Below are 27173 nucleotides of genomic sequence, written 5' to 3' on the forward strand. Positions count from 1 at the left end.
AATGATGCTTAATTATAACGGTCCACATGGCTGTTTCAGACAAGCTGAAGATTTTGCTTCGGCTTTTGACTTACTATGGCTTAGTGTTGCATCTGAACACGAACAGACTGCTGTTAATCTTAACTATGGTTTATTAAAACAAGCCAACTTCCTAACATTATTGTGTCATGTTTTTGTGAGCTATACTTAAGTGTGACCAAAGTTTAGGAAATGGGTAGGCAAACTAAGGCCCGGGGGCCGGATCCGGCCCAATCGCCTTCTAAATCTGGGCCGTGGACGGTCCAGGAACCAGCATGCTTTTACATGACTGGAATGTGTCCTTTTATTTAAAATGCCTCTCTGGGTTATTTGTGGGGCCTGCCTGGTGTTTTTACATGAGTAGAATGTGTGCTTTTATTTAAAATGCATCTCTAGGTTATTTGTGGGGCATAGGAATTTGTTCATTCCCCCCCCCTTCAAAATATAGTCCAGCCCCCCACAAGGTCTGGTTCAGGATATAGATCCTGCATTGCAGTGGATGACCCTTGGTGTCCCTTCGAACTCTACAATTCTGTGATCCTATGACCCAACACTAAACTGTTTAATAAAAAATAGAATGGAAGCTTCTAATCTTCTGTTTGTGGTTGTACCAGCAGAATTTCTTTTAAGGAGTCAAGGATTTCATGAGCTTGAGGTTCCTACAGATTCATTCTACATGCAAACACAGGGGCAATAGCAGAAAAATGCTCTGTTTTCAGGTCACTGTCCCATGATATTATGTAGGCTGTGGTGCCATGAGTAGAATTTTCCCAGAGGTTCTAAGTCAGGCATGGCCAAACTTGGCCCTCCAGATGTTTTGGGACTGCAATTCCCATCATCCCTGACCACTGGTCCTGTTAGCTAGGGATGATGGGAGTTGTAGTCCCAAAACATCTGGAGGGCCAAGGTTGGCCATGCCTGTTCTAAGTGATCTTTACAGTTCTATTGTATAGCCACATCTATAAAGGGGCTATGATTAATGTTAACACTGGTTTATTTAAAACAAACCAGCTTGATCAACCATAGTTTGAAGTTGGCTTGTTCCAAAAACTATAACCACTGTTTGTCAGATTTAGACAATATGACTGGCTGCAGGCCAACTAAAATAGAAGTGAGTTTCCAAACTCTGCTTCCGGGACTACACTTGGGGAAGAAGAACAGGCAAATCTGGGGACAGGCTAGGCTTTGTAGAACACAGCCACTGTTTACAAAGAAAGTGTTCCACCCTCCTGCTTTCAAAGCAATATTTTCATTTTGTTTTGTTTTTCCCCTTTGTAGGGTTATTTTCAGTTGAAAGCAAATCCAGGTGCTTGGATTTTGAGACTACGTGAAGGAAGATCCGAAGAAATCTACCAAATATATAGGTAAGTCATAACATGACATTTGCTAATGGTGTGGCGGTCCCTGGAACTACTGCAGAGAAACATTCAGGCATCAACACAACTCTGTTCATTCTACTGTTTGCAACAGCACAGTCTGACTAGGTGTTTTGCTCCTTGCATCTTCTGAAGGAATGATGTTCACCAAACCGTCCTGGTTCAAAGAGAAGTCTTTGGAAGAATTCACATTCTTCTCACTTCATCTGAATTGGGAATTTGGCAGTCTTAACAGTACAGTCCCAGGCTACAAGACTTAGGAATGTTACATGAGTACAGTGTTTTACTGCAAAAAGGTTTAAAATCACAGGAATAAAAATTCCGTAACGGGTATAAACAGGGAGTTTAACATCCTTAGCATCCTCGTTTTTTTAAATAAGGAAAGATAATTTCAGAAATGGGGTAAATTAAAAGAAACAAACATGCAGATTTGCTTACTTGTTTATTTTATGTTGCAGAGTTCAGCTTTTCTTGGTACAGAATTTGGGCTTATTATTTAAAGCACATGCATAACCACCATGCAATTGACAAAGAAGTGCACTAAATCCAATAGAATTTGTTGGAATTAAACATAACAGTGGGCTGGTTTCTGGATTCACTAAACAATCTGTTATTTTAAAAAGAAATACATTGGTATTCAGGTTACTAACCTCCTCCTTGAAATTATTCTTTTTTTTAAAAAAGCTCCTTTGCTATTTAGACATTTACGGTGACACTATTCATGATGGCGATCATCGTTTTGAAGCGGCTGCACCTGTAAACCAGAATTTCTTATGCAGCGTAGCTATGGATGACGCCAGATCTAAATTTGGCATCTCTCAAGTGACAAGATTTCAGTCTAATTATTATGATTCATTTGCAGTTCAATCCAGTGCTTCTCTATTTATAGTGCTGTCAAGCACTGCAGGGCTTGGATCAGGAACCCTGCAGGTCAGAGACAGGTTTGCTCCTGCCTGCACCATTTGGGCTGCTGAACTCCACAAATGCTGGTGATCTGGGAATATTTGACAAATGAAGCAGAACTCTTTCAAACAATGGCTTCAGCTGAGAGGGTCGATGGTTATCAAAGATTTCTGTGTTTGAGGGGGGATTACAATAACATTTAGAGATTAAAGTGCTCATTCTTTAAATTGATATCCCTACATATGTAAATTTGTTTTTTTTAAAATAAATTTTTATTAGAGTTTTACAAAAAAGAAAAGTAAAAAATTTACAGAATAAAAAAAGAAACCACAGATAGAAATAAACAATAAAAGAAGAAAACACAAAAAATACACAAAAAACAGCTAATTAAAAAAGAAGTTAAAAAAGTAAAACAAATCCATTTTTCTCAATATCCTCAAATTCATATGCTTGTATCCTTGACCTCCTCACACCTCCCCCCTTTGTGTTCCCGTTTAGATACTTGGTTCAGCAAATTCTTACCCTTTTTCAATTATCTTAACTTTGTGTCATAACATAATATAACTCAATATTTTCAACCATTTATCAATACATTTTTTTTACATAATCTTATTAACTTTTGTTGCTAATTACCACTTATTGCAAATCCAGGCATGATTTTAACATTCATTAATTTTACAGTATTTCCGAAGATAGTCTTTAAATTTCTTCCAGTCTTCTTCCACCAACTCTTCTCCCAGGTCTCGGATTCTGCCAGTCATTTCCGCCAATTCCACATAGTCCATCAACTTCATCTGCCACTCTTCCAGGGTGGTACATATGTAAATTTGTTCCTTATTATTGTCCTGTCTTAGGCAAGTCAATTGGCACTTTTGTAAAAATAAAAATAAAATAAAAAACTTTTGGGGTTTCCTGGTTTATACTTTGTGAAATATGGCAACCCTATTATTGTTGTTTAAATCTTGACCCTGTCTATTGATAGCTTTTTATTGTTTTGTACATTTGTACTAGAAGAGTAGGATAAAAATGCTCTAATAATGAAAGACTGTAAATATGTATCTACTCAGAAGTAAGTTCCACTGTGTTCAATGGGTCTTACTTTCGGGTAATTGTATGAAGGATGCTGGCTTGGAAAATAAAATAAAGCAATAAACCGAGGTTTCTGAAATCCAGATTCTGAGCAATTTATCTTAAAGCTGGGAAGGTTTCCTGAAATATGTGTTGATATTCCATTAATCAAGAGACGTGGGTGGTGTTGTGTTCCATCTCTCATTTCAGCCCCAAGCTTTTTAATGGATTTTTAAAATAAGTGAACCTGCCATTGTTTAAAAGATGTTTAAAAATAAGCGAACCCTTTGACAGTGATGCTCTGTAATCAAGCAATGCTCCTTTCCAAAAGTAATGCAGCTCTCTTAAGCTCAGTGTTATAAATGATTGAACGTTTAAAAAAGTGGTAAGATTTTAGAAGGAAATACCATATTGTTGTTCTCAAATTGACGGCTGTACAAATAATATGAATTCATAAATTGAATTCATTGGGGAAGGGGTATTTTTGTCTCTTTTTGTTACCACACCCGGGACCCCAGCTGATGACATGAATATTTACCTTCAGTGCTGTTTGTCAAACTGAGCATTTCGCACTGACATTTGACTACCTAAGGAACAAAATAAAAATGGGTGCTTAAACTGAAGGAACACCAGGATCTTAGGTCGTTTGGACATTTGAGTCCTTTTATTATCTCCCATTGCTGTCTGTGAGGCAAGGAGTCATTATGTCTAAAGGTTGTGGGGACTTCCATCTATTAGAGACCAAAGAACTACATCAAATATGTATTACAGGAATACAGTAAACAGATACAATAGAAAGAGCCACAACTTTGGCTTGTGCATTCCCTTCTACACTTGTCATAGCCGCAAGGAGGAGTTTCCATTTTTACTTAACCACAGCTTGTTGCATTGTCTCAACAAAGAAATTATATTATTGATTGATTGAGTTTATATACCATCCTGTACCTGGAGGTCTCAGGGCAGTTCACAGCATAAAATAAAAATGTAAAACCACAATATATATAATCAGAATAAAAACAACAACCCAATAACACACCCCAAAGAAATAAAAGACCACGTTCTAAAAGGGCATGGGATGTCAATCAGCTCAACCAAAGGCCTGGTTAAAAAGGAACAATTTTGCCTGGTGCCTAAAGATATATAATGAAGGCGCCAGGCAAACTTCTCTGGGGAGAGAATTCCACAGATGGGGTGCCACTGCAGAGAAGGCCCGTTCTCATGTTGCCACCCTCCTGATCTCTCAAGGAGGAGGCACATGAAGAAGGGCCTCAGATGATGATCTCAGGGTCCAGGTCAGTTCATATAGAAAGATGCGGTCCTTGAGGTATTGCAGTCCTGAGCCGTTTAAGGCTTTATACATCAAAACCAGCACATTACATTGGGCTAGGAAACTACTTGGTAGCCAGTGCAGTCAGACCAGCATTGGTGTAATATGCTCAGACCATCTTGCTCCAGTGAGCAACCTGGCCACTGAATTCTGCACTAGCTGAAATTTCCGAACCATTTTCAGAGGCAGCCCTATGCATAACATATTGCAGTAATCTAACCTTAAGGTTACCAAACCATAAACAACAGTACTTTGGCTATCCTTGTCCAGATGGGGACGTAGCTGGGCAAACTGTAGTTAAGATTAACTACGTCTTGTGTGAAACAAGCCAACTACAAACCGTTAACACTGACCGTAGTTCAGGGTTCAGAGAACACACTAAAATGTGGCTAATGAAAATGGCAAGTGAACAGTTATGAATTCTTCATCATAGCTGCACTGAATGAGTATGTGAGCCCAATGGTTTGCTGCAGCTTATTCCTTCCATGCTGTCGCTAAATGTTTGGTGGACAACTTGTGACGCCTTCCTAATTTCCTATGGTTGTGCAAATCCTGGAGCCAGAAAAAGGAGTGGGGGAAATGGTAGGGGACAGCAAACAGATGGAGCAGTGGAAAGAGAGGGGGGGGACCCTCAGCAAGTGATCAGTTCAGACCTCTGACAAGGGCAATTTGTTCCCCGGTCCCCAGCAGCCTGCTGATCAGGGAGGAAAGGGGGAGATGACTCTGCCCACTTTTAGTGTTAGCCCTGCCCACCAGTAGCGAACTGCTGCTGGCAGATGACCCCATTGGGAACACAACCCTCAAGAGAAAAAGTTTCCCACCCTTGTTCCAAGCAACGGTTTAGCATTATGTCTGAACACAGTCAATGCCTAAGGCGAAACTCCTTTGTTATTTTTGCTGTTGGATGCTGCATATAGTTTATGTGATCTTGCTATATTTATAGTATTGAAATGTGGAATTTTTTTGACATGTTATTGTATTTTTGTTTTCCTATGTTGTTGTTTGAGTTTATATACCGCCCTATACCTGGAGGTCTCAGGGTGGTTCACAGAACAAAATCAAAATATAAAATCACAAAATATGTAATCAAAATTATAGTTTGTTACTATGCTATTGTTTATGCTGTGTTATGAAATTGTTTTGGAGTGTTTGCTTGAAATGCATCCTGTTACTATGTTTTAAGCTACTTTGAATATGGTTGTGTGTGGGGGGGGGTGTGGGTGTGGGTGTGGGTGGGTGTGGAAAAGCCACATACAAATAAAATGAATGAATTCCAGGTGTAGTGGTTAGGAATGCTTGTCTGTTCCTTTCCCTACAGAACTATAAATCTTGGTTTGGCAACTAAGCAAACTAGCCATACAGAACTATAAATCTTGGTTTGGCAACTAAGCAAACTAACCATACTGGAATATCTACATTGGGGGGCAAATAAACAAAATGCTGTCTGTTTATGTTTGTCCGGTCTGCAGCTTGTCTTGCTTCCTAAAACAGAGTGACGTCGGACACAATTGCCAATAGATTACAACAACAGGAGAAGTTGCCTTTATTGTAAGAAGTGTTTCTGGCTGTTAGTCAATGTCTTAAAGCTGGTTTTGACATCTTCTTTTGCGGTGTGTCTGTTGGTGATATTCTAGACATGCTTGCCTTAGGAAGAATCATTCTGAAGGCTTGCTGAGAAGGGCCCAGATATTTGCAAGAGATTACCAGATAGTTTTTGGCTTCTTTTCTAAGAATGCCTTAAGCGGAGTGGGGGCTCCACTGAAGCTGAATCAGTAAGTTGTCTTTTGTGCAAGAAGCCAGTCTTTTGCATGCAGAGATCCTCGAGGGGAGAGATTGGTATTGGCAACTAGGCTTCAGAGACTTGGCAACAGGAGTTTTCCAAATAGCCACTTTTTGCTTTCCAGTGTGATTAGGATTATTCATTCAATGAAGGTACAACTGCATATTTTGCATTTAGAATTAGCTTTTAAAGACGCTGAGCCTGTAGCTTGTGGATAACTGATAGCTCAAGCATGGGTTTTCGTGCCAGGTGGCCTCCAGTAGATAGACTTTAGCTCTGGAACTCAGCTGTTGAGCATAATAGCACCGTATTGATTTATGCTTTGTTGAACCAACTTGCTTGCTAAATTGATATGACCTTCCCCCAAAATTTATCCTTCCGCCAGCAGCCTCTGCTGGAAGCATATAAATGTGGAAAACTTCCTAAATTAGTAAGCTGGTACAAACCATGCTGTGAACAGGCAGTTTTCATTCTCATCTGAGCAAAACATTCTACTTCTTTATGTTGTGATTAAAAAAGAAGTGGGTTTTTTTCTAATCTGAAGTTAAAATAACTTAACTTTTCCCTCCTCCTAGGCATGAAGGAACTGATTCTTCTGAAGTTTCAGAAGAGGTTGTTGTGGTACTAAATAGTTTCAGCAGCAAAATCATCAGAGTCCAGGTATGTATGCTAATAAAACCTTATGGGAACAATTTTATGTTTCATTTCTTTCTTTTCTGTGAGGTTAGTTTGGCATGGAACTTAGTACAGTCGTACCTTGGAAGTTGAACAGAATCCATTCCGGAAGTCCATTTGACTTCCAAAACATTTGGAAACCAAAGCACGGCTTCTGATTGGCTGCACGAAGCTCCTACAGCCAATTGGAAGCCGCGGAAGCACCATCAGACATCCGGGTTCCAAATATGTTCGCAAACCAGAACAGTCACTTCCAGGTTTGCGGCGTTCGGGAGCCAAAACATTCGAAAATTGAGCAGTTCGAAAACCAACTGTAATGGTGCCTGGTGGGTGATGTCTGCTGACAACTCAATTTGTTCTCATGTGTAGGTGCAGAAAAAACCTGATGAAATTCATGAAAGCCTCTTGAGTGATGGGGCCGCGGAAGAAGAGGAAGATTTCATGATTAGGTAAACTGGCTTGTTTGCATTCGGGCAAACCAGCACATTTGATTTTCCTTTTTGGGGAATTGAAGGCTGATTACTTAGAAGAAACTGGGCCTTCCTCAGTGAAGATGTTAAACATTACTTTATGTTCGGCAATGTAGTGTTGCATTTTGCAGTGTTGAAATTTACCATGATGGTCCCCGTAGTCATTGCCTCCCTCCCAGGAAAAGTCCAGAAATACAGGCAGTTTTGTTGATCATGCATATCTTCAAAAGCAGCAATGCATAGTACAATACCAATTTTATTAGGAACAACTGATGCAGAAAGTTTCTTCACCGTGGACATTATTAGGGGCATTTATTACTCCATTCTTCAGGCTCCCAGAACAAGTAGCAAAGATTTTTGAATGGGCAGAATGATAACACAGGGACATTAAAATGAGCAGAGCAGCCAGAGTGTATTACTTTCAGCCAGACCAGGAAAGAAAGAACAGTTTTAAAATGTGAAAAATTAAAAAGAGAGCCAAGGTGCTAGAGGTGGTTAGGATTGGGGCAGGAGAACGAGGTTCAAATTGCCACTTGGCCATGAATTTCATCGAGTGGCCTTGGGCAGTCACAACCACTCAACCTAACCTACTTCACATGGTTTTTTTGTGAGGGTACCTTGGAGGAAAGAAGGGATAAAAACATATTCAATAAAATTAAAAAGTCCTGGACAAATAATAATTTTGTTCACATGGTACTGAAAATATGTTAAATTCAGCAGCAGCCGAGTCCTCCCCTGGCGATATTATTGCATGGTTTGGGCAACACGACCGAGAAGGGCCATGTCTTGGGGCTGTTCTGCAGACTTCTCTGGACTCTTGCGCCTTCCTCCTTTTTCTTCTTCTTTTGTCTTGATGTTCACTTTTAAATGCCAGCTGAATAATGCTCTTTTTGAAGTTCTACAGGAGGGACTCAAAAAGCAGAAAACGAAAAGAAAATGGATATGTTAAATATCTTTTCTGTTGCTTCCGGCCATTTGTACGAACGGTTTTTAAGGTAACTGATTCTTTTCATTGTTGTATTTTAGGATAGGATTGTGTTTTTCCTCTGTATATGGAGTGAAGTATTTAACATTGAGCTTTTGAGTGCTGGGGGCAGGTTGGATGAGCAGTATAAGCAAGACATGTGTAGTTTAAGAGGCTTGTTACTGGATATTTTATTTCCAGTTGTAAAGATCTCAAATATAAAGTTACCTTCCGGCATCTCTGTGGCAATGTTTTGCTGTGCATATTCTAATATGTTAACTGATGAGATTTTTTCCCCTCTCCAGAATAATGATGCTCTCAGTTCTGCGCCACACCAAGACACCGGTTAAATTTTGGTTTCTGAAAAATTATCTGTCACCAACATTTAAAGTAAGTACACTTATCTCCCTGTTAAGTTAAAAACTTTTGTGAGCCATGAAAATAATAGCAGGCTCTTGTTAGCAGAAAGACGTCATTTTTCAACTTTAAAATGTGACCTTTGTCTAGATGGCCTTTGAGAGAGACATTCGTCATCATTGTCTGTGCTTTCAATTCTGTCAGGTCAATTTGTAACTTTTAAAACTCTTTCTTGATTAAAATCCAGTTCTGAGTAGCTTTATTTCACAAAAGGTTTGGTAACTTGAAAGTGTCTCATTGCAGCTAATAAGATCTGGTTCTTCTATGATTCTTAACTATAGAGCAGGAAAGGATGGATCAGGGCCACTTATTACATAATAAGCCGATGCCTGAACTGCAGTTTAAGATTGAGCCGTGGAATCACAAATGTTCCCTTCGGTCACAGTTAAGGGCTACATCAACATCGTAGCTAAGTGCAGTTAACACTAGGCTTTTTTTAAAAAAAAGGTTTTATGTATTTTTATTTTGTACTTTTCAAGTTTATACATTTCACTAATTTTATACATTTCACTAATTTTACAATTATTTTGACATTTCAAAACTTCCTTCCCCCTCTTTCTGCAGTTCCGTAAATTTGTTTTTAATATCTTCTGCATATCCAAATTAACTTAATTTGCTCATTTATTCATCTCTTTTAAATATATACTCTTATGAAACTGCAGGTTATTGCAATAATCCTGTCAGTGTTTTTATCTGTTTATAATTTATCTGTATTCTTTTATATATATATAAAATGTTATCTTAATTTCTTCTTCTTCTGGTAAGTTTTACCATTTCTGCATATTCCATAAGTTTTTGTATCCATTCTTCCTTTGCTGGGACTTCTGCTTCTTTCCATTTTGGGGCAAGTAATATTCTTGCCACTGTAATAGTATACATAAATAAATTTCTATACATTTAGGTAGGTCTGTCCCTATAATTCCCAAAAGAAAAGCTTCTGGGTTTTATTTTTTTACAAAGGTTATTTTAAACATCCTTTTCATTTCATTATATATAATTTCCCAAACACTAGGCATTTATCCTCCCCCCACATCCACCCCACCATACCACATATGCAGAAGTCAACCAGGTAGACATCGGAATCTTATTTCAACAGTGGTGACAGGAACAGTGTCTACGGCCACACCTGAGAGCAGCAGGCTAACTTAAGGGATGCTGGGCAGCCACGCAGCACATCCTCTAACACCTTGGTCCCACCCATCAGCACCTGGACTGTACTAATATTAGGTCGAGCCCTTCAATGATTTAGAAAGAGGAGCAATTCCAGTTGAGAATAACGGTCTTGAAATCGGAGATTGACAACTGGCTGCCCACAGGCTAATTCTGCCCCACGCCCAATGTAGCTTTATCTCACATGCCCAAATGATCCTCAAGGTCTGGTTAGAAAAAGAAGATGCTTTTCCACTTCTAAATAAAAGAAGTGGTAAGACTTGATGTGAACCTTATTATATTGCCCGTGGAAAGACAAAATGTCATGTGTCAGACTGGTTCCTGAAAGGATATTTCAGGAAGCACATTAATTCTGCTCTGTCAATTTTTTGTTAATTTTTTCAAACATTTCTTACAATAATCTTCATGTCAAACAGTTGCATTGTTTCATAAATTGACTTTCCACCCGCAATTCTACAGTGTTTTTTACTCAAACCTCACATCCAGGCAAATCTGAGGTCATGTGTACCATACTTGGGAAGCATGTACTGTTGGGAGATTGCCAAGTTTATCACAAGATGTTGACCATCTGAATGGGGGTTGGATTGTTCTCTGACTGGTGTTTGGGATGGAATGGCTGCTAAGAAGTAGGCCATCCTTGATTTAGACATCCCCAGGGAAAATGTGAAGCTGGGAATTGTATTGGAAGTAGTGCTTGCCTCAAGTTTCCCATGTGACCTTGACAAGTTTTTTGGCAACAGCATGTGTGCAACTTTCTTTCTCTCTTTTTATCTTGTAGAAAGTTATCCCTCATATGGCAAACAAATACGGATTCCAGTATGAACTTGTGCAGTACAAATGGCCCCACTGGCTTCATCAACAGGAAGAAAAGCAAAGAATCATCTGGGGTTACAAAATTCTTTTTCTGGATGTTCTCTTCCCGTTGGCTGTGGACAAAATAATATTTGTTGATGCTGATCAGGTAAAAAAGTCCAGTTTTTAAGGAATTGCAGTATGCATCTAAGACTGTTCTTGTATGCATTGGTTCAGCATGTCCCTGATATGCCTGAATGTTGTGCTTCAGGCCAGAACTGCAGTTTCGCTTGGTTAAAGTTTAACCCTAGATTGTACCATTTTAGTCCATTGAGTGGGCACCTTTGAATGCTCCCTTTGATGCACATACAGAACTAGCGCATCCCGGAGAAGATTCAGAAACGTAATCCTTCTCCTGGATGAGGTTTTGTGGAAGAGCTTTTGAAAGTGCAACCCCCACTTGAGTACTGGAGTTCAGGTAAAATTTTTCCCATGTTACATTGTTGATTGCGGGTTCCCAGCTCTGTACACTTGGCCGGAAAGTCATTGCCATCAAGGATATAGCATGCGTGACACCATTTCTGATGAGAAGGTCTGCTTGTAACGTTTTCACCCCAAGTGGGCCTTGGCATTGCTAGGGTCACGCTAGGCATCCTCTTTCAACTGGGAGCTGAGATGGAACTGCATTCCATAATGGTTTTGATTCCTGTTACCTGTGCCAGAGATGTGTGTTCAACGTATGGAGTATGGTAGTTCAGTTCTCAGTGATGTGCTGATGAGATGGGTGAAGAAAGCTTTGAAACGCTTAAAAAGCCAACTTCTCCTCCCCCCCTCCCCCTTAGGTCTCTGTTCAGCTTTTCCTCTCCCCACCCCCAGTTATCACAGCTGGCCTCCTTCCTCGCTTTGCTCTTTCCCAGCACTCTGCTTCCAATCTTTAATTGGCCATGCATTCCATGACATCATATAGAGTGTAGGCGTTACACCATCCTCTCTCTTTCTCCTACTGTTTAGATCGTAAGAAGCGACTTGAAAGAACTCCGAGATATAGATTTGAAAGGAGCACCCTATGGCTATACTCCCTTCTGTGATAGCCGTCCAGAAATGGATGGCTACCGTTTCTGGAAGTCAGGCTATTGGGCTTCACATCTTGGAAAAAGGAAGTACCACATTAGGTAGGAGAACTAAACAACCCAATCTCTCTTCTCTGCAACCTCCTTTTTATAGTATGTAGAAATTAATTAAAACATTTTTATGCCAAAGTTCTCTATTGAATATTTCACTAAGCAGGATATCCTGAAGTACATATAGACAAAGCATGGAACCTTTATGGGTTCTTTTTATGTGTTGAGACCTTATTTTGGCATCATGTTTACCCTTCTTTTGGATACAAAGAAATGTGACTGTCAGGGGCTCAGGAGCAGGAGCACAGGGGAGAGAGGAAATGGAGAGCGAAGGGGAAGAATCCGAGGGCAGCGTAGGGGAGTATGACAGTGGCCCGAGAGATTCCATGAGCTTCTCCAGCGAATCAGAAGATTCCCTGAAGGGGGCGCCGATGGTCAGGGCAAGGGGGGTCCCAGGGGGGACGCACCAGAAACAAGGAGCCAGCGGGGAACCCCGAAGCAGCAGCGGGGGATCAGGACCAGTTTCCCCACCAGAGCGTAGTGGGGGGGAAGAGTCACATGTGTCAGGGCCAGCGTCTCCTCCAGCGGGGAGAGAAGCTGAGTCAGGGCTGACCACGCCTCCAACGGAGGGGAGGTCAGTTGCAGCTAGCCTCCCCGAAGGGGGAAGCAGTGACAGCAGCAGTGAAACGGTCAGGAGGAAAGTTGCTGGCTGGGCGCGCGCGCCAAGTTCAAATGTACAGGCGCGGGGGACAGCAGGAGACCCGGATGGGGAACCAGCTCCTAAAGCCCGCCGGAGGGAGGGGGAAGGCTCAGGGGATTCAGCGTCAGAAGAGTCTAGAAAGGGCGAGACCCCAACGGACAGGCGGAACCAGAGGCGGAAAGAACAGAGGAAGAGGTGGAGTAAGGCTAGAGTCTTAAACTGGTGTCTGGGGGGAGGAGACTCAGACGGAGCATCAGCGGTCTGACAGTTGAGATGTGGGGCTGCGCGCTGCGGCTCTGGAAGTGAAACTGAACTTCAATAAAGACTTTCGTATTTAACAACGAAGTGGCGTTGGTCCTTTGTGAGCTGGGACCTCGGGCAGCTCTGACAGTGACTTTAATACATTGCTCTAAAACTTGTCGTTTTTATAGTGCTTTGTATGTTGTGGATCTGAAGAGGTTCCGGAAGATTGCTGCAGGAGACAGACTCAGAGGTCAATACCAAGCCCTTAGTAAGGATCCAGGCAGTTTATCCAACCTAGATCAGGTATGCTGCAACCAGTGGTGTATGTATGTCACAAAACTATTGACTTGCTTGCTCTTGCTACAGTGACAGTAGCAGTCAAGGAAAGAAAATACACCCCTTTGCTTTTTAGCATGAAGGGATGCGGGTGGCACTGTGGGTTAAACCACAGAACCTAGGGCTTGCTGATCAGAAGGTCGGCGGTTCGAATCCCCGCAACGGGGTAAGCTCCCGTTGCTTGGTCCCTGCTCCTGCCAACCTAGCGGTTCAAAAGCACATCAAAGTGCAAGTAGATAAATAGGTACCACTCTGGCGGGAAGGTAAACGGCGTTTCCGTGCGCTGCTCTGGTTCGCCAGAAGCGGCTTAGTCATGCTGGCCACATGACCCAGAAGCTGTACGCCGGCTCCCTCGGCCAATAAAGCGAGATGAGCGCCACAGCCCCAGAGTCGGCCACGACTGGATCTAATGGTCAGGGGTCCCTTTACCTTTACCTAGTGCTGTTTAGCTACTGTGTGTAACATTTTACTATTCACAATATTCAGCTTGTATCTTGGAACTGCAGCAGCAATGTTAACTGGTGACGTGTTTTTTCCCAGGATCTTCCAAATAACATGATTCATCAGGTGTCCATTAAATCTCTTCCTCAAGAGTGGCTGTGGTGTGAAACTTGGTGCAGCGATGAATCCAAGAAAAAGGCTAAAACCATTGATCTGGTGAGCTACTTTATAATAATTTCCCTCTCCCCCAATACACATTCATAGTGAACATTTTATCCATCCTAAAGGAGAATACTGTTGCATGGTGTCTTGAAGGCAGTCCTGCTGTAAACTGTTGGATAATGAGGCATTTCTTCAATCCACGCTGTGATCCACCCTATGGTAACATCAGGAGAAGGTACTGTGCACATGTACTCATTCCATGCCCCTCCTCCATTGGTGCTGTGGTCTAAACCACTGAGCCTTTTGGGCTTGCCCATCGGAAGGTTGGCGGTTTGAACCCCTGTGACAGAGTGAGCTCCCACTGCTCTGTCCCAGCTCCTGCCAACCTAGCAGTTTGAAAGCCACTGCAAGTAGATAAATAAGAACCACTATAGTGTGAAGGTAAATGGCGTTTCCATGCTCTCTGGCTTCCGTCATGGTGTCCCATTACACCAGAAGTGGTTTAGTCATGCTGGCCACATGACCCGGAAAACTGTCTGTGGAAAAACGCCAACTCCCTCGGCCCGAAGCGAGATGAGCGCCACAACCCCATAGTCACCTTTGACTGGACTTAACCATCCAGGGTACCTTTACCTTTTAAAATTGAGCAGCTGAACTTTACACGTGTTTAATCTGCAAGATACAACCCATGCTTTCTTTCTTAGGTCTAGAAAGTCAGTCTTTAAATAAATGTGGTGTATCATGGTTCAGTGATTTATTTCTATCCCATGGTGTAAGGGGTGCTTGTGTCCCATCTCACCTTAGGTAGGATCCCAGTGGCCAGTTGGTGAACAGATCCCTTGGAGATGTGGTTCACTGTAACCCTGACCACAAAGACTATCTCTGTCCCATTTGTGCCTGCAAGCAAATATTAAATCACCAAGAATAACTTGACTCAGAGTTGGGCCGCTGAAATTAATCAACATGAGGTCCATTAACGTCAATAGATCTAGTATAACTTGGTTGACTACCACCCAAGGTGTCTCAGGAAGGGAAAATTGCCTAGCAACACTTTCTTGGCTCTTTCAGTCGATCACCTTGATACAGGTGTGAATGTCTTTCAAGAAGAGCATTGCTATCCAATTTTATATCTGTTCATCAGATCTCCATCTTTAAGAATCAGATTGTCTGCTGTGGACTCCCTGTCAGATTCACATTCTTGTGCTTTTGGTGAAGTTGACAGAAGAGCTTGTTTGGAATGAGGCAGTTTTTTTTAAAAAAGATGAATGGTGGGACTGAGGGCTCCTGGGGGCCTGGTGACAGATGGTTCTGTTTATAAAAAAGAATGCTATCCAGATGTGCAGGCTGCCTAAAGAGCAGTGATTGAAAAGCATGGCATGCTGTTCTACAGAAATGTATTAATACGTGGATTTTTTTTGCCAACATAATTTGTATAATGGCTGCTGATGTGTCAGCACAGCTACGATTTCTTATTCTGCTATGGAACCAGAATGGTGTGTATTTTAGGGCTTAATGTGAGTCCCGTATGGAAAACAGATACGGGAAGTGGGACAACACTGAAACCTGGGAAACATAGATTTGCTTCCCTTCTATGTCATCTCTGCCCTCATTTGTAACTTATCCCCAGGGTTTCCTCCATTCTAAAGTGATAGCTGCAGGAGGACTGTGCCATGTGACACTTCTGGATCACAACAACAGACCCATAATCTGTTTGTAATATTTGTATTTCAGTGTAACAATCCAAAAACCAAAGAACCCAAACTAGAGGCTGCTGTCAGGATAGTTCCTGAATGGACAGAGTATGATTCTGAAATACAGCAGCTTATAAATCAAATAAAAAAGGAGAAGAAAACCATGAGTCAGTCTCAGCAAAAAGGTGAGGTATAGAAACATTTGCTCATTAAAGACCTTTGGTGGGGGGAAGGGGGTGATAAGCAGTAAGTTCCAACATTTAATTGCCTATCAGGACTGGTGAATTTGCAACGCTGGGGTCCCCAGAGCCACTGGCGGAGGAAGGGGGGTGCTGGGGGTGCAGTCCGCCCTGGGTGTCATCCCTGACGGGGGGTGACATTGCCCCCCGCCCCCCTGGGACACTAGCCCCGCCCCCAGGTGCCAGAGCAGCTAGCTCTGCCTCTGCTCAGAACCATGCAAGGATGCCATTCTTAATACGTGTAGGGAGCCCTCATGAGTTCAGAGAGATCATTGTTTCAGAAAATTACCCTCCAACTCGTGGATGGCAATCAAAATGGCAACAAGGGTGTGCTGCACCCTCCCCAGGCTCTATGTGTTTGCATAGGCAAATACAGAATGCCAAAAGAGTGTTCCCGCTTTCCTATAATGTTCCAATACAGTCCAAGGTAGCTGATATTAGAATTTGAGCTGTTTGCTCTTTCCTTTTCTGGAATGAATATTACTGCCTAATAAAATCCAGAGATTGTCCAAGCCCCTGTATAATTGTCTGTGGCCCTTATTGTGAGTTAGTTCCAGAAGTAGAACAGCAAGCTCTGGAGTAACTTCTGGTTGTCTTGTTTCCTATGTGAAGGAATCAGCTTGCAATAGAACCACCAACTTGGATAGAAGATTATGGCTAAGTAAATTAATTGTGATTCTAACGGTGATGAGAAAATGGCACGAAGAAAAGTCTCAGCTTTATTCAGTTCTTGTGTGATCTTGCAATTATTCTGTGTACTCAAATAATTATTTTTTTTGTTTTTCATTTATAGATTCCAGCCATGATGAACTTTAGCACTATTTGAAGAGTGTCCTGGTGACACAGCTACTGGCCATAGACTGGGGGTTAGTGGTAGTTTTTGTGGATGTATGTAAATACTACAGAGATGCTCTATATTTTTAAATAAAAACTTCTGGCATTTTATTGGGACTTGGAACGGAATAACAGAGTGGAAAGGAAACCTAGTAAAGTGTGGGCTGTGCAGTTTGTCATCCAATCCGATTGCCTTTCCACTTCTGTCGTTTCCAAAGGCATTACAAATTCTGGTGCTACATTCGCTAAGTGCACACTGCTTTTGTTTCACATTACACAAATATTTTGTTGGAGATCTCATGTAATAATTTTAAGGTGTCTGTCTGTAGTAAACAAACACCCCCATCTCATACTCTTCTTTTTAAAGCTCTATTCCATCTTTCTGCAGAAGCTTCCAAGGAGGCTGATCTGAGACAATACTTGAAGATGCATTGCTTTTTCTGTATGACGTGTCTGCGTGCCTCTTTCTCGTGTTTGATGTCACTTTCACTGAACTTTACTCTCCTGGTGCAAGAAATCAGTTGGGTCCCATTCCGTGGAGAAAGTGCTGAATTTTGGAGGGTTCAGCTCGCCAGCACAGCAAGGACTGAACAGTCTTGGCACTTGCTAAATCTCAATATTCCCACTGGGCTCTGAAAGAGATGCTGCGTAAGATCAGCAGCTGCTGCCAGGGAAACAAATTGGGAGCCCCGAGTCTCACCAAGAGCAGCCACTTAAGTGATGTGGGGCAAGCAAACTGCAACTACCTCCGACGTTACTAAATGAAGGACTTCCTTTGCAGACACAAATCCCCTGACATCTAATTCCGGCCTGCAAACTTAAAAATTGATAATCACTTTTAAAAGTGACTTCTAAAAGCAATTGGATTAGACCCCAGAGGAAATACTGGAACTAGTGGATACTTGCTCCTGCACCCCCATATACTTTTAACCTTCTTTTCAGTCTACCTGCCTAAGTTTCCTTTTTTGTTCTCCCAGATAGTCTAGCTGTCCAGAGTGGCTGGGCAGACCAGCCAGATGGGTGGGGTATAAATAATAAATTATTATTATGTTCTTAACTGCTGCTAGGCCCAAAAATATTTGTCTACCTGCTCTGCCACCCTGGGGTCAACATGGCCATTGTTCTGTTTGCTGCCCTGGGTTCCTTTAGGAGGAAGGGTAAGATATAAATTTAATAATAATTTCCCCTGTCTCAGTTTCATCTATAAATCTATTTAAAAACCAAAATCTTTGTGAGACCCTCATTCAGCTGCACCAGATTCCAGTTGATAAACCTTTTCCTGCTTCCACAACACTTTCTGTGACTGTTTTGAGAGTCTTTGCTGATACACTCAGATTTCTCTACCCCTTCTCTAAAATGCCTCTCTTTGTATAGATTAGCAAGGTGTCTCTTTTGCAATCACTCTCTCTTCCTCAGTCTTATGTTGCTTTGTCTTTTACAATATCAGCCTTGTTACCACTGACATCTGAAGGCAGCCCTGCTTAGGGAAGTTTTTAATGTTTGAGGTTCTATTGTGTTTTTAATATTCTGTTGGGAGCCGCCCAGAGTGGCTGGGGTATAAATAATAAATTATTATTATTATTATTATTATTATTATTATTGATGGGCATATGGTTTCCTGGATCCTCCTGATCTTTAATTTTATGAATTTTTGTGACACTAAGCCAAACTAATCCATGTCCTTTACTTCCTATCTCACTGGTATAAAACGATGTATCAGGCTGGAACTAGATGTTACAACAAACAATGGACTGCCATCTCCAAATGGTACAATAGAATCTAACATAAAATAAAAATCAAATTATTCCCTCTTTGTGCAGTAAAATTTACTTCTCTCCTGTTGTGCATCATTTTGATTTCACATCCAAGAAACTGTAAAGGAGAAACTGAGACAGAGCAGGAGCTGTAAGCCCTCTATGAAACAAATGCAAGGGAGATGGAGCTGTTGCTGTAGAGATTTCTTTCACAGGGACCGGGGCTGCTTCTATTATCAGTATTATCCGATACCGTGAGACAGTGGTTAAAAAGCAACATTCTACATTGTTGTCTACTCTGGTTATTGTAAAACTATGGCACAATTAGTTACCTTGGTATTAATCTCACTTCATAAAAAAAGATGGCAGCTTGAAACAGATATAGTTTAGACACAGCTTTAATCAAAATCTTTCTTGAATAGTTTGCATCTTTATCTTCAAAACACCTTCTTGGCTTTCATAACGTTTTTAAAAAATAGAGCTTTATTCCAAGACATTTCCAAAGTGCACCCACACTGCAATGGTATATATGTTAACTGATACTGGCTGGTCTTTTTTCACTATAAATCCTGCACTGAGGTACTCTTGTTCAATCAAATTTGCAGGCCCTAATTGCACTTCACCCAAGAGCAATACTAGTAGCTCTCGAAAAACCCAGGGATAGCCCAAAACAACTGAAATACACACAAATAAAAGCAAGGGCCTCTCAGGAGCCCTCCCCCATTTCAAACAATAGGCCTAAAAAAGGAATTATTTAAATTACTGTTCAGCATAAATGCATAAGAGCTGCCTTTGACCACACTTTTGACATACTTCCTTTGGACTCAGGAAAAGCATTAAGTTGGCACTGGTTACATTACTTAGGAAGATTACCGAGAGCAAGATCTGATGTGCAGTTCAGATGCATGTGCTCACAGAAACAATTCCAAAAATCTGTCCTATGCCAGAAAACGTTATAAATTAAGAAGCCATAGGAGCACTTCAACCATTCAATACTTCTCTGCTGTTTTGGGATCTGTGAGAGAGAATGCGCTAGACCCGAACTGGACATAATTGTACTCCACAATTGACATGGCTTGGTAACAGCAAATCTAGCAAAAGAGAATATATGCAGAACTTACTCCATGCATAGCTCTCACTTGCAAGAACTGGTTAGGGGTTTGTGGATTATTGAATATCAGTAGTACTGTAGGCTACAACATTAGTGGAGTTACTCTTGAACTTTTGACTCGAGAGCTGGAGTGGGAAGGTGGTGAAATATTTAAACTAGGCTGCTCTGAGCCCAAAATGCACTAAAGTCATTTCTTAATGCTCAAAAATTGCCTTCTGGAGAGAGGCTAGGTTTTTTTGAAAGCCACTTTTGCAGGTCCATCATCTCATTATGAAAGGACTCTAAATGCTGTTTTGAATGCATTTCACAAGTACCGGAGTATTGCTAAATTTAAGGCTATCAGAAGTGTCCCAGTTCCTGCAGCAAAGCTAAGATGGAAGTCAGCTTTGGTTTCCTATGACATCAAGTAGCTCAGTGGTTTAACAGAATGAAAGAGTGCCTTCTTCCTATATAACTTATGTACCCCAAATGCTTCTTGGTTATATGCATTAGTTTAGGCAATGAAGCAGTAAAAACTGCCATTTGGAGGGGTCACATTTTCATCAAATTGTAAAACACTGTTGATATCCTCATCCCAACACTGTCAATCTTGACAGTTTCCTTGCACTACACATCTCTTTCCGTTTTTCCTTTTTGACGAAAAAAAAATCTAAGATCAGAACTAGTTCTGCACATTTGGGGCAATGTCTCAGTCGTTCTGCTCAAATGTCAAGCATATGTTGAGTGAAAAGCTCAAAATGGATCTATTTAATTAACACCAACTAAGAATATCATTCTATTTAAGTATCTTTCTGAAGCAACCATAAAAAGAAAAGAGGTTTTAATCCAAACGAGAAAATTGCCCTTGTAAAAATAAGTTAGAAAAAGCCCACAAGCCAGCTGCAGTCGTCCTACATTGGATAAGTAAAGAGTCCTAGTGATGCTTCTCTGGGGAATTATCTTAAGCACTAGAGTGGCTTTTTAGAGGACTTGCATGTTGCATAAAATCCTCCTAAAAAGTAGTATGGGGACAGTTATACTATCTATACTCAGGCCAATCCGTATCCTGCTTTGAAGAGGGAGGCTTTGTCATAACCTGAGCTATGTTTACAGAGTGCCTCAGAGGTGCCAACAGCATGAAGAAGTGATGGAGAAGCTCCTCCAATGTCTCCCAAGAAAACAAACTTTTCCTCTTAACAGAAATGAAAACTAGATTGCTTTTCTCACTGTAGCGACGAGAAGGCATAAAGTATCCCATCGCGTTCCAAAGGTCATGAAGAGTTTAGTAAAAAAGAAGAAGAAAAATTAAAGTGCTTTGGGGAAACAATTGCTTCTCTGGTGTTAATGTGTCTCAGCCCACTTCAGAAGAAGGGATCCAGCCTTCCACCTCTTTAGAGATCTAACACCCAAAAGTACAAAAATAACCAGTACTAACATAACTGTTGTTTCGCTCGCCACTGTGGACTTGCTTACTCTTTGCCTATCACTGAAAAGCTGGCATTTATTTAAGTTCAACGACCGAAACTCCTAATTGAAATTGTCTAGAAATAAAAATACAGAGAGTCCTAGAAACAAAAAAGGAAGGCGGTGGGGTTGTTTCTAATTGAAGTGGAATTTAAATTTAAAAGGTCCTCCGGAACTGAACGGGTCAAATCCTTGCCATGTATTCCAGCCTCTGTGGAAGTGGTTTCCTCCGCCTTGCTGGCTTTCTGCATCCAGCGGGTCTTCCCCTGCGTCAAACTTCCTCCGCATCTCTGAAAAGACACACACGTGGCAATGAGGTCTGTAGAACTGGACACATCATCCAACCGGGCTCTAGGATATTTCATAAACATGGTAGACCACTGGAATTTCAATGGGTGGGTAGCCATGGCATGCCTTCCACCCCAGTTGGCCCTAAATGTCAGGTAATCAGCGTTTCTCACAAGCGGAGCATGATTAAGAAACCCGAGGTAGCCAGCCTGGTGCCATCCACACTGGCTATGTGTCTTCAAAGAAGAGACTCCTGCTTTTCAACTAGAGATGAAAAGCAAAACAAACTTGTTGGCTGCGTGGGTCTATCGTTTTGAGAACGAACAAGTCCCAAAACAAGCTGCAAGCCCACATACCTGGATCAGTGAGGACTTCTTTGGCAGCTGCAATATCAATAAACTTCTTCTCTGCTTTCTTCTTCTCTTCCTCATCCTGGAAATTATCTGGGTGCCACTGCATTGCTAGCTTTCGGTATGCTTTGACGATTTCTTGTTTTCTCGCATTCCTGCAGAGAGCGCGGGAAGAATCAGTTCTCCAACTAACTTCACGTCAAGGTAAGTCTTGAAACACATGCACACACAGAAACCACCTAAAGCCCTCTCCAATCATTCAAAGGGATCACGGGAAGAGCAGTAAGCTCCACCCCCAACATCCCCACAGGAGACATTTCCATATTGAGTGGGAAGGTTTGAAGGGGCTTTCTAAGTGCATTCAGCTAAACATAGGATTGGATGCCTCTGCAGGATCAAGCACTTTCTGTTATTATCAGAGGTATCTTAAATGCATCCATCTGATCGTTCAGAGGTATCTTAAATGCATCCATCTGAATGCACTTAGAAGCCCCCTTCAGACCTAGGCAGTGCAAGTGCCTCTCATGCCTCTACAATTTCCCACCCCTTTGCATGTTACTTGAATACTTCAATAGGACTCAAGAATGCTTGAATTCTTTAGGGATTTTTTTTTTTAAGAGACAGTTTCTCTGGTTATGCACAGTAGAGAAAAAACAAACGTGAGACCTGCACTAGACAAAAAGGGATACATGGGGAAAGAAGGGTAACATCCAACTGTGCTCAATCTATATACATAGTCTATTTCAAACAAACCCAAAGTATTTCTTCAGGGCATTTTCATCAGTCAGCATCTGCAGAAAGGGCATCGCAGCCCAAAACTTTCTGATAACTCCTACAAAGTCATTACCTTTTGAACGCTACCAGTGCTCTTTGGATTTGGGGCCACGTGGAACACTTACAGTGGTACCTTGGGTTACATACACTTCAGGTTACATACACTTCAGGTTACAGACTCCGCTAACCCAGAAATAGTGCTTCAGGTTAAGAACTTTGCTTCAGGATGAGAACAGAAATCGTGCTCCGGCGGCACGGCAGCAGCAGGAGGCCCCATAAGCTAAAGCGGTGCTTCAGGTTAAGAACAGTTTCAGGTTAAATACGGACCTCCAGAACGAATTAAGTACTTAACCCGAGGTACCACTGTACTTTGAATTTTGAGGGACGTTAATCTAAGTCTGCTTGTTTCTTACATAGGTTGCCATAAACGTTAACCAGGCATCCAATAATGTGTTTGTCCCTTCATGGGAGGCTGGAAAGCAGGAGCAAGAAAGCCAAGGAGCTTCTGGGTCACTGTAGACATAGAGGGGCAGCCTGACCACATCCTTCACCCTAGAGCTGCAGGTGGGGAACCTCTAGCCTACAGACCAAACTTGGCCGGCATGGCTTCCCCCCATCCATGTCCACCTGCCCCACACCTGGAGACGGGCAGGAAGAGATGTAGAGATGTACCATCAGGAGGCTTAAATGGTGCTTCCAACTGTTCACTGGCAAGGGCAAGCAGACTTTGGCTTTACACCCATCATCATATGATGATGACGATGATTTATTTGTATACTGACCTATACCCACGGGTCTCAGGGTGGTCCACAACATAAAAATTGCTATATTGAAAGGTTTTTGGCAGAAGGTAACTGAAACTATCAACAGAACTGTACGGAACAACCTTACATTTACAGAGCAAGATACCCTTTTGAATTATATACCCAGCACATGGAACCTCACCAAAGGACAATACAAGTGGACTCTCTGTGCCCTTATCACAGCAAAAAGACTGATACTGATGCATTGGAGAAATAAAAATGCGGCTCCCTTCTACGATTGGATTGAAGACATATACATATTTATACAACTTGCATATAAACGCAGATGTGCCATGGACAAATTCAATGATTTTTGGAATCCATTCTTACAAATACTGTAATAGGTTAAGATCTGGTGAATTACAATAACAACTTTGTAAAGTACAGTATACAGTTTGGGGTCGTCCCCCCCCCCTTTAGTTTCCCTTCTACACAGGTGCTGTTTCTTTTATTTACGTCTCATCATGTTTAGTGCACATATCACATTGTACTTTTTGTACTTTCAATAAAGATGTCTGGAAAAACAAAACATAAAATTGCTGATGGGCACTAGAGCTGAAGCCTGTTTGATTGGCTGCACAATCAGATGCCTGGCTGTGCTTTGAAGCCCCAACAGCCACCTAATGTCTTTATGATGTCGTGAGACTGACAGGTGAGCAGCCCATGAGGCTAGTTTTGGCAGAGCCAAAAAGGTTCTCACCCCTGCAGTAGAGCGATGACAATGTAAGAAGCACCTACAGATCCACTGCAATATTTTTTTATTCTTGCTAATGCAACCTTGTTCCCATTCTAAAGGCCAAGCTCCTCCTTTCGTTAAACCTCCTTTCGTAAAAGTGTGCCATAATCTGGTTACTTTTCATCTGAAGGAAAAGCAGTTGTGCAGAGCAACAACTGCTTCTTGTCAAAACCAGCTTCTTGTCAAAAGTCTCTCTCTGCTTCCAGCTGCAATTTGCTTCCTCGAGGGGTGCTGTTTGCAGCAAACTGCACAGGGGAGAAAGCATAATTCAGACTGGGGACCCCACACAGCAGCTTTTGCTAAGAGTGAAAAGTGGTCAGCTGAGGACAGGCAGAGAGCAAAGAGCAACTCTGCACCAAAGCAGTCAGGTGAGGTGGGAGAAAGCCTTCCTGCCCAACTCTTGTTGCTATGCTCTTAAATCTGTACCCTTTTAAAGACATGATTTTGCACATGGGAGACTGGTATTTCTAGAAGACACTTCTGAGCCATCGCCTCCTTTACTTTCCAAGTTGTTTCAGCCCTTGGTCTTTTATATCATTCTTTTTTTCCTTCCACGGCTATTTGCTTTTCTGTAACACTGGCTTTGTTCTTTGCTTAATACTTCATCCAGCCTTTAGCTAATGAGGCTTTTTGGTGCTGCCTGTTCAAATGAATTTGCTCTCCGCTCAAAATTAACATTGCTTTAGGACGCAGTGTACCCCTTTGGAGGCCAGAGCTTATCTAATCACGGTTCTCTCCAGTACGTGCGTGTTGTTGGTTCTTTTGGATTATATTTTGTATTGATATTTTAGTTTTGTTATGGCTTCTGGCCAAACAAATAAAAAACTGTACTTTCCTTAGGAGGTTGAAGAAGTCTCTAAAGTATTGTTGTGGGCGGGGGGGAGAGAAAGAAAGTTTTATTTGGAATAAAGAAATAACCATTCATTTTGGTCTGCATAAAAGATTGTCTAGCAACAGGGGAAAGTACACAGTTTTAGGATTAAACATTCAGGAGGACTTCCTCATGGGCTGTGACAGTGGAACAGACTCACACAGAATATGGATGAACTGGATGAACACAGGAATAATAAAAGGAAGTTTCTTGTACCTCACCAATCTTACTGCGTTGTCCCAGCCGCCCTGGGTGGCTTCCAACATATTATACAGAAACACAACAACACAACAGAACATCACACATTAAAAGCATCCCGACACAGGGCTGCCTTCAGATGTCTACAAAAGATCATACAACATGGCAGGCATCACTACTGAGAAGGCCATCTGCCTGGTTCCCTGTAACTCACTCTCACAGTGAGGGAACCACCAAACGACCATCGGAGCTGGACCTCGGTGTCCGGGCTGAATGATGGGGATGGAGACACTCCTTCAGATATACAGAGCCAAAGCTGTTTAGGGCTTTAAAGCTCAGCACCAGCACTTTGAACTGTGCTTGGAAATGTACCGGGAGCTGGGTGAAGATCCTTTAGGGCCAGTGTTCTATGGTCCCAGGAAGCTGCTTTATACTCAGTCAGACTACAGGTCCATCTAGTTTATTGCTGTCAACGCAGCTGCTCTCCAGGGTTTCAGAGAGGGTGTCTCCCCCAGTCCTATCTGGTGATGCTGGAGAACGGATCTGGGATGCTCTGCCACGGAGCTACAGCCCTTTCGCACCCATCGGGGATGCTGTAGTAGTGGATTTCTTGTATCGGCAGGGGGCTGGATTACAGGAGGACTGAGGCACCGTCCAAATCTACAGAACAAGCTAAGTGACAAGAGGTCCACGCTTGAGACTGAGAAGATGGCAAGTAAATGAAGCCAGTGACTGTATTTCCCACTCGCCTATGAAGTGACTCTTAAGTGTGGCTCTGAACATATATAAGGGAGTGCACAAGACAGACTGGAAGGGGCAGCGCATGGGACTGATGTTTCTTTCTGAAATGCCACCTGGAAATGTCTGTTCTACCCACATAGGGAGGTGAGCCCTGCATGGGACACTCACTCCTGGTGAAATGGTACAGTTTGGACAGTTATAAAGGAACATGAAGAAAGGGAAATGGGAGTTACTTGTTCTTCTCATTTCCAATGTATTGCATCATGCCTGAAACCACTCAAAGATAAACCACAATCCTTGTTCCACAGTCACTTTTGGAATGTTGCAATGGTGCTTTTCCTGCTGCCTCCTTGCAAGAACTGTGCTCCATTATATTGCCTAACTGGTTTATAATGAGAGAGATATAGAGAATGATGGGTGGTACTCAACCAAATTCTTGCACTAGCACAAGGATTAGTGCTACTGCAACGGGATCCCTCTTCTCCTCCTCCTCTTGTGCATTGCCATCCCTGAATCTGCTCAAGAGGGCTGGAGAAAACCCCACAATAGATTTGGGCAGCAAACAGTGGGAGGAGAGGCAAAGAATGCTCCATTGTGCAAGGATAAATCCTTTCACTGTGCAAATGCTTGCATTAGTGCTATGTTGAATACAACCCAACGACTCCATCCTCAAAGGATGTTCTGCTCCCTTCAGGAACTATAATTCTATAAATGCCACATGTAATATGCCAACAGACTCAAATCCATGCATAGCAAGGATGTTCACAGGACAGCTTTGAGCACATGAAAGACTTGTAAAAGGGGTGTGTGATGTTATGAGGACCTGGAGAAAAGGCAAGATACAATGGGCAAGAAGTAATATGTATAAACTTATAGACTATCAAGTACTCACCTTTTTACTCCTAAAATTTTGTAGTAATCTCTCTTCTGAGATTGCTTGAGTAGCCGCTGGGCTTTCTCTAAGCCTTCCAAAATCTGTTGGTCACTGTCACTGTGGTCCTTAGCAGTTTCATAGTCTTGAATAGCTACACATAATAAACAAGGACACGCATACACTTAATGATCTTGCAACAATTAATCTTCAGCAGAGAGGGCTCAATTTCACATTTTAACTTATTCACTGGTTTTGTTCGGAAAATCGAGTCTCAGCTAAATAAGCCAAAATAACACTCTTCCCTTTGCAGAAGCAGCAAAAAAATTAAATAAATCTGTTTTCCCTCCTCAGGCGGGCAGCTTTGCGTGCAGGCCCTGGGCCTCCCCTGTGAACCAGCCTATTGCAGGCTGGATCATCATCTGGCCGCCAAATTGGCCAATCGGGGGAAGAATTTAGGGGGCGTTCCCTTGGGCGCAATGCCAACTGACCAGTAGCGGCGCATG

General features: G+C 42.1%; 2 protein-coding genes across 9 annotated transcripts in view; one reads left to right on the plus strand and one right to left on the minus strand.

Moving 5' to 3' along the window:
* Positions 1-18538, plus strand: part of UGGT2 (UDP-glucose glycoprotein glucosyltransferase 2) — an 80343-nt gene extending 61805 nt beyond the window's left edge. For 2 of the 4 annotated variants that reach the window (XM_083610405.1, XM_083610406.1), the window contains 11 exons: positions 1297-1382; positions 7048-7132; positions 7517-7596; positions 8514-8612; positions 8887-8971; positions 10947-11129; positions 11972-12132; positions 13213-13327; positions 13901-14017; positions 15695-15839; positions 16687-18538. In XM_083610405.1, the coding sequence (XP_083466531.1) occupies positions 1297-1382; positions 7048-7132; positions 7517-7596; positions 8514-8612; positions 8887-8971; positions 10947-11129; positions 11972-12132; positions 13213-13327; positions 13901-14017; positions 15695-15839; positions 16687-16709 (1179 nt within the window). In that variant the 3' untranslated portion in view covers positions 16710-18538. The remainder of the gene's footprint in view (positions 1-1296; positions 1383-7047; positions 7133-7516; positions 7597-8513; positions 8613-8886; positions 8972-10946; positions 11130-11971; positions 12133-13212; positions 13328-13900; positions 14018-15694; positions 15840-16686) is intronic. The other 2 variants (XR_014547209.1, XR_014547210.1) reach the window with 2 other exon arrangements.
* A 329-nt stretch (positions 18539-18867) lies between these two features.
* DNAJC3 (DnaJ heat shock protein family (Hsp40) member C3) overlaps positions 18868-27173 on the minus strand; it is a 49835-nt gene continuing 41529 nt past the window's right edge. For 4 of the 5 annotated variants that reach the window (XM_083610773.1, XM_083610772.1, XM_083610771.1 and 1 more), the window contains 3 exons: positions 26689-26821; positions 21680-21828; positions 18868-21325 (listed from right to left, as the gene is read on the minus strand). In XM_083610773.1, coding sequence (XP_083466899.1) covers positions 21171-21325; positions 21680-21828; positions 26689-26821 — 437 coding nt within the window. In that variant the 3' untranslated portion in view covers positions 18868-21170. Of the gene's footprint in view, positions 21326-21679; positions 22568-22811; positions 26822-27173 lie in introns of all 5 variants that reach the window. The other variant, XR_014547232.1, reaches the window with a different exon arrangement.

The sequence above is a fragment of the Podarcis filfolensis genome, assembly GCF_964270895.1.
Source record: "Podarcis filfolensis genome assembly, chromosome: 4".
Taxonomy (NCBI): Eukaryota; Metazoa; Chordata; class Lepidosauria; order Squamata; family Lacertidae; genus Podarcis; species Podarcis filfolensis.